Source organism: Sardina pilchardus, chromosome 12, assembly GCF_963854185.1.
Source record: "Sardina pilchardus chromosome 12, fSarPil1.1, whole genome shotgun sequence".
Taxonomy (NCBI): domain Eukaryota; kingdom Metazoa; phylum Chordata; class Actinopteri; order Clupeiformes; family Clupeidae; genus Sardina; species Sardina pilchardus.
Window position 1 is genome coordinate 17,845,678 of NC_085005.1, and position 7,555 is coordinate 17,853,232.

Sequence of the window (7,555 nt, forward strand, 5' to 3'; positions counted from 1 at the left end):
TGTTAGATAGGAAAAGGCGTGGAGTTGTTGCATGATTGACACGGATTTCTTCCCTCCTCGGTGACGCCCTGTCGGTAGGGTTGAATTGAGAAGATTCCAGACGGTTCTGGAAGCTGAGTTTCTCGAACAGTCTGAAGGGCAGTATAAAACCGGGCAGTAGCCTATAGTGCACCAAAATCTATGCACTGAACACTTGTCATTGTTGACAGCGTATGAGAGCAACCTTATCTCGGCTTGGCAGGACTTCTGCAGAGGGTGACGAGACGAGAGCAACAACTTGAAAGAATCAGTAGTTCTTTAGCAGCTGTTTAAGGGAACAAATTCAGGTAAGAAAGCATAAATTAATTATAGATAACCTGATGTTAAGCATCAAATAAAGTGGTGATCACGTTAACATTCGATATGTTAACGGTACAGGGTAAATGGCATCGTTGATTCCATTGTCAATGCTGTACAATAAATGACAAGAAACCAATATTTATGGTCCAAGTGTGTTCATAATGTCGAGACTCGTGACATGGTTTGCAAGGTATACGTTAACATTATCCTAATCGCATAACGCCATCTAAAGACATGACCTGCCTAGCCTAGCCAGGCAGTTGAGCATCCAAGAGCCACTGATGAGCCACTGGACACAGCAAAGAAATGGCTAACTTATCTTCCAGCTATTCTAGCTTGAGTTACTCCCATTCCCAAGGAGGAGTCATGATAGATGAGTAAGCTATGCTAGCTCAAGCAGTCAGGTTTCTATATCAATGATGCTAGCCATTACAGCAAGAATAAATAGCCGGCAATTATTATCTTGCCAGCTGTCATTTTGACATGACAGACAAGACTACTAGTCCATGGAAAATTAATTTGTGGTTCCTGTACTGAACTTGAGCTGATGTTAGGTGGTGCGCTTTAGTTTCATTCAAACGTGCTATGGCTGGTAATCATAAGTTACAAGATAATGTTCACTTAAACATTAACGTTATTTTATTTGAATAAAATGAACTGTGACTGCATGACTATCAAATCCCGGTGGACTCTTCAGCAGCGTTATCCGGATTTACGATTCAGTTACTCGGGTGTTAACGTTAATCGGCTTAGTCTGGTAATTTGGCAAATATTCTTTTGGTACGCTTGGTTTTTGTTGTTGATTGTTTTAAGCAGTATTTTAAAACAGTCATTACGAAATATTACAACACCAAAATGAGCGTCTCCGTATAACGTCGCTGAATGAGATGCGCGTCTGTGGAAGAGACTAGTAGATTCTAGAAGGTTGTAATTTACCGCGGAAACCAGAAGGTGGAGTGTATCTGGCTGCGCCCAACCATGTGGTGCGAGGATTTCGTGACCGACTTATCGAAGTTTAAAATATCTGGTAGTCTAAACATATTTTTATTATAATTGTGCTCTTACAAGAATATTTGTTGCAAACCGTGTATATTGTAGATTCACGTTCAACAATTGCTTTTTTTTTTTATTTCGACCATATTGCTGAACAAGCTTAATCTTTTTACCAGTCTCCTTATTTGTAATTGTATGTTTAGATTAAAGTAATTTCCTGCAAAAGTCTCTTTAATATTATTATTTATTATTGTGATTTGGTAATAATTGTCACAAATGTATTTCATATTGGGTAATGATATTTGGAGTTATACCTGGGTTATAGCAACTTTGTAGAATTCTCCCTGAAGAATGGCTTTTCCCCTCATAGATGCCTGAACCACAAGATCAGACCATGGAAGAAGAGGCAGAGACCTTTGCCTTCCAGGCAGAAATTGCCCAGCTGATGTCCTTGATCATCAACACTTTCTACTCAAATAAAGAAATCTTCCTCAGGGAATTAATCTCTAACTCCTCAGATGTGAGTAGATGCTCCCAACTATAAGGCATCTCTTTCACCTAGTAAGACACCTCATGCTAGCACACATGGCAGGATAAACTGGTAACTGGCAAAGTGATGTTTTTTTTATGAATGACATATGATAATTACAATAACAAACTGCATATGACGGGGTATGTTTTTGCGTTGACGTGTGACATGTGTTTTGTTGACGCTTTTATTGCCATCTGGTGACCATTCTGTATTTTACAGGCTCTGGACAAAATCCGCTATGAAAGTCTTACAGAACCAAGCAAGTTGGACTCTGGTAAAGAACTCAAGATTGATATCATTCCCAACAAAGAGGATCGCACCATCACTCTCATCGACACTGGCATCGGTATGACCAAGGCTGACCTCATCAACAACCTGGGTACCATTGCCAAGTCTGGCACCAAGGCCTTCATGGAGGCTCTGCAGGCTGGAGCCGACATCTCCATGATCGGGCAGTTTGGTGTGGGTTTCTACTCCGCTTACCTGGTGGCAGAGAAGGTGACGGTCATCACCAAACACCACGATGATGAGCAGTATGTCTGGGAGTCTTCCGCTGGAGGCTCCTTCACTGTCAAAGTCGATACAGGTAAGACCACAGCCTGATTACCCTGATAAAGGCTGTGCATGACAAAACCAACAGTGCTAATTTTGCTATGAGGCAAACATGTTTGTTTATTTGGCAGCCACTTTTGTCCAAAGCGACAACGATATATAAACATTACGTTATTGAATGAATTAATGAATAATAGTGGAAAATACTTCATTATAATAATAAAAACAACAAATATATCAACATTAATAATGATAAACTAGAGTAAGTGTTTTCATTTTAACAAAAAATATAAACAAACTACAACACTGAAAGATTAAATAAATGAAGTGCAAGGTCTTTCAACACTTCTTGAAGTGTTTGTCACTTCCTTGTGAATGCCACTGATGTGGTACAGTACATCAACTTGAATTTCCTGTTCCTGTCTATACCTGCAGACGAGCCAATGGGCCGTGGCACTAAGGTGATCCTACACCTGAAGGAGGACCAGGCAGAGTACTTGGAGGAACGACGACTTAAAGAGATTGTCAAGAAGCACTCACAGTTCATTGGCTACCCTATTACCCTTTTTGTAAGTATGTCCGCGGACAGTAAATAATACTCAAATGTTAATAGTGATTCCTGACGATATTGTTCCTGGTGTTGTTATCATTATAGTTTATGTGTGGACGTTGTCAGTCATATCGGGTAGAGATACTTTTATGGCATTATTGCTCTTCGTGAGAAATGGCCTTAATACTTTATTGAAGGAAATACACCTTGATAATATGTTTTAGAGCTATCTTTAGTCCCATCAAAAGCTTGACATATAGTGATCAAGATATGAAGCAGATGTTCTAGGTCAGTGTTATCACCTTTTCCCATGTTGCCTTACAGGTGGAGAAGGAGCGTGACAAGGAAGTGAGTGACGATGAAGCGGAGGAGGAGGAGAAAGAGAAGAAGGAGAAGAAGGAAGGAGAGGAGGAAGAGAAAGACGCAGACAAGCCCGAGATAGAGGACGTGGGCTCAGACGAGGAGGAAGACCACGACCACCACGGCCACGACCACGACCACGACCAGTGCGGGGACAAAAAGAAGAAGAAGAAGAAGATCAAGGAGAAGTACATCGACCAGGAGGAGCTGAACAAGACCAAGCCTCTCTGGACCCGTAACCCTGAGGACATCACCAACGAGGAGTATGGGGAGTTCTACAAGAGCCTTACAAACGACTGGGAGGACCACCTGGCTGTCAAGGTAAATGACACCCATCTGTCATTTATTTGTACTATATTGTGTTGTTGCCTGCACGTTATACAAGGTAGGTAAGGTAAGGTGCTTTTATTTATATAGCGCATTTAACGTGCACTGAGTGCAACCCAAAGCGCTTTACAGAACACAGAGACAAACAAACAAACAAACAAACAAATTCACAAAATAACAAGACACAAGATGCCGGACGGAGTGGCGTAATCGCCAGCGTACCCGTGACACCAAGACATACAAGACAGACAAGCAAATAAACAAATGTCAAATAAATAATAAAACAAACAAAAAACAGAAAAGTCCACGTCAACCTAGTCCAATCAACTGAAGAACTTAAGAACCTTTTGCCGGTGTGGCAGATTATTGCATTGAATTAAGCACTGTGTCTCGTGATTTTTGTCCACAGCACTTCTCGGTGGAAGGTCAGCTAGAGTTCCGTGCCCTCCTCTTTGTGCCCCGCCGTGCGCCCTTTGACCTCTTTGAGAACAAGAAGAAGAAGAACAATATCAAGCTCTATGTGCGCAGAGTCTTCATCATGGACAACTGTGATGAGGTTATCCCAGAGTACCTCAGTAAGTGCCATCACCTAGCCTCTATGGGATGTTGTGGGATGGTGTTATGATTCTACGGTAATCAAAGATGAACCATTTTCCAGTTAGATTCCATGTCTTTATTACAGTGCATTATTACCATTATAACAAACTATGTATAGCGTAATTTACAAATATAAATACAAATATATTCAACATAACCTAATATATGTCTAGAGTGTCATCCACTCAAGGTCCACTCAATTTAGGTTTAACTGGTTTAGGTTGGGTATATTCATGCATGTGTATGATCCTGTTTTCTGCCAGACTTTATCCGTGGTGTGGTGGACTCTGAGGATCTTCCCCTGAACATCTCCAGAGAGATGCTTCAGCAGAGCAAGATCCTGAAGGTCATCCGCAAAAACCTGGTCAAGAAGTGCCTGGAACTCTTTGCTGAACTGGCCGAGGACAAGGACAACTACAAGAAGTACTACGAGCAGTTCTCCAAGAACATCAAGGTACATTGCCTATGCCCTATCTCCTATCCCCTATCCCCTCAGCTTGACCATTCGTTGCATCTGTTGAGCAGTTGGCTAAATCTTTCCAGTCCTTGAGAACGGTCTGGTGTGTCGTGGGGGAAATTTCAAATCCAGTCAGCTAGTGGTGTGAAGCGTAATTTAAGCCTGACAGCAGGGTAGAGGATCCCTCATTGTTCCGTCTGACTCTCGGGGGAGGAGGGCTAAAACCTTACCAGGCAATTGTTAGCATCCTGGGCCCTGCTCTGCTAACCTGTTAGCATCTGCCACCTGCCTGATCCTCTCACGCAGCTTGCCTCTCCCTAAACCTGGGCCAAGACGATTAGCACTGACCTGAGAAACTTCTTCCCCTCCCCGGAGTCCACAGAAAGGATTAAGGGGACGACAGGGGATTTGCACACACCCCTTCTGTCCATTCGTTTTTCTTCTCCCAATAATTTGTATTTCTGAAATAAGAGCAAGCTTAGCATGACTATAACGTCCAAAACATCCACCACAGCACAAAGTAAAATGTAGTTTGACATGAACTGACATTTTGTTACCATCAAGTCAAGGGTTATGTTTGAATACATGTGTTGAAAGAATGTTGGTTGTTTAAAATCAATACAAAATAAGGTTTTAGAAAATAAATAAATAAACTAGAAAAGCACTCAGAGAGTGCAGCTACCTCCGCCTGCCTTGTTCTTCCTACATGTAGGTTGTCATACTGTACATTTGAACCTAAACTATTCAGATCGCCACCACGTGGCCATACCGTGCCATTACACCACTAAGCTAAATACATAAACGGCGGAATTCCGAATCACAGATCACTTCCGACAGACAGACAGACAGACAGACAGACAGACAGACAGACGCCGGTCCCCGATGAAAACATATACCTCCTTGGCGGAGGTAAATAAAAAATGTAATAGCAGCGATACAGTGGGATTAGTTGTCCAGGTGGTAACATCAGTCATGATGGACTTGCCTCGGGCTGCTCCATTATGGTACAAAATCATAGTCACGATTATTTCGGGCAGTATTGTAAAATTGATTATTTAATGTTTTTTTTCCTGTGGTTTTATCTCTGCAGTTGGGCATCCACGAAGACTCCCAGAATAGGAAGAAGCTCTCTGAGCTGCTGCGTTACTACACTTCGGCCACCGGGGACGAGATGGTGTCCCTAAAAGACTACGTCACGCGCATGAAGGACACACAGAAGCACATCTACTACATCACTGGTTAGGGAAATATGTCACATTATAAAGGCCATAAAAGTCCTGTTTGTATTTTTGTGAACTAGTTGATATTTTAAATCATGCATAGCTGGTCAATAAAAATTATAAAGGCTTTTCCAATTTGTTGTAGTTGCTTTACGATATTTCCAGAAAACCTATCATTTATAAAAAGAAGGTAGCAGTTGTGGCAACACTAGATTGTGTTGGAAAATTCTTGTAAATTTTTGTTTCAGGTGAGACGAAGGACCAGGTGGCCAACTCCGCCTTTGTGGAGCGCCTGCGTAAGGCTGGCCTGGAGGTCATCTACATGATCGAGCCCATCGATGAGTACTGCGTCCAGCAGCTGAAGGAGTTTGAGGGCAAGAACCTGGTGTCTGTGACCAAGGAGGGCCTGGAGCTGCCCGAGGACGACGAGCAGAAGAAGAAACAGGAAGAGAAGAAGTCTCAGTTTGAAAACCTGTGCAAGATCATGAAGGACATCCTGGAGAAGAAGGTGGAAAAGGTGAGGCTCTCTCAGGACAACTTGTCATTATTGTGCTCATAACACCTCCATGGTGTATATGCATCAAATATATGAGGTTAGAATGTTGCTGTTTTTCCACTGTGTGAACATATGTGACATAATAAGTTACGAGACTCCAAGCTGCTCACATTATTTTCACTAGAAAATAATGTATTTTTGTTCTTTTTCTGTGTTTCCAGGTAACAGTGTCCAACCGCCTGGTGTCCTCCCCCTGCTGCATTGTGACCAGCACGTATGGCTGGACGGCCAACATGGAGAGGATCATGAAGGCCCAGGCTCTGAGGGACAACTCCACCATGGGCTACATGGCCGCCAAGAAGCACCTGGAGGTCAACCCCGACCACCCCATCGTCGAGACGCTCAGGAAGAAGGCCGAGGCTGACAAGAATGACAAATCAGTGAAGGACCTGGTGATCCTGCTGTTCGAGACTGCCCTGCTGTCCTCTGGGTTCACCCTGGATGACCCCCAGACACACTCCAATCGCATCTACAGGATGATCAAACTGGGCTTAGGTGAGAACTCCACTCCTTATCTTAATTTATTACACTTCTTCAACAGTATGACTTCCTAACCTGCACATTCATTGCCTTGGTATTTTACATGTTCCTGTTAGGCTGAGAGTCCAAACAGACATACATTTGCAGTTACATCAGTTTTATGTACTGTATACGAAAGCCTAGCCCTCTTCATGGTTAAAACATTTCCCTACTATTCTCAGTCCTCTTGGTGAGCAGATGTAGGTTGCAGTTGCCCTCCTAGACTGAGAGAGTATCTTAGATTAGGTATTATTTACAGCGGTCCCTGTATGAGTTGTCTGACCCCTGTGAACTTGTGTGTCCTTGCAGGCATCGATGAGGATGACCTGTCCACAGAGGACACCAGTCCTGCTCCCATAGAGGACATGCCGCCTCTGGAGGGTGACGACGACACATCCCGAATGGAGGAAGTAGATTAAAGCCACAGCCTGGAGTCTGCTGGGCAGGATACTTCCACTTCAGCGCTGTAAATGGTTGTAGGATTTGATGTTGAAATGATTCCTGGAATGTCTTTCCCTAGACACCCCCATACACACACACACACACACACACA

At 43.0% G+C, this 7,555-nt stretch overlaps 1 protein-coding gene across 1 annotated transcript; it reads left to right on the plus strand.

The window, feature by feature from the left end:
* The first annotated feature begins 98 nt into the window (after positions 1 to 98).
* Positions 99 to 7,555, plus strand: hsp90aa1.2 (heat shock protein 90, alpha (cytosolic), class A member 1, tandem duplicate 2). Its single transcript, XM_062551635.1, has 11 exons — positions 99 to 326; positions 1,703 to 1,852; positions 2,084 to 2,450; positions 2,852 to 2,985; positions 3,291 to 3,647; positions 4,063 to 4,228; positions 4,514 to 4,704; positions 5,798 to 5,945; positions 6,176 to 6,444; positions 6,645 to 6,978; positions 7,312 to 7,555. Exons 2-11 carry the CDS (start codon positions 1,703 to 1,705, stop codon positions 7,419 to 7,421), a joined length of 2,226 nt encoding a protein of 741 aa, XP_062407619.1. The 5' UTR covers positions 99 to 326; the 3' UTR covers positions 7,422 to 7,555.

What these genes read in the sequence shown, in the direction of transcription:
- hsp90aa1.2 (XM_062551635.1), top strand. Translation starts at nt 1,703, where the DNA reads ATGCCTGAACCACAAGATCAGACCATGGAAGAAGAGGCAGAGACCTTT. An exon ending in TAATCTCTAACTCCTCAGAT is followed by an intron (nt 1,853 to 2,083) that starts GTGAGTAGATGC and finishes TGTATTTTACAG; the next exon opens with GCTCTGGACAAAATCCGCTA. An exon ending in GCACATCTACTACATCACTG is followed by an intron (nt 5,946 to 6,175) that starts GTTAGGGAAATA and finishes TTTTTGTTTCAG; the next exon opens with GTGAGACGAAGGACCAGGTG.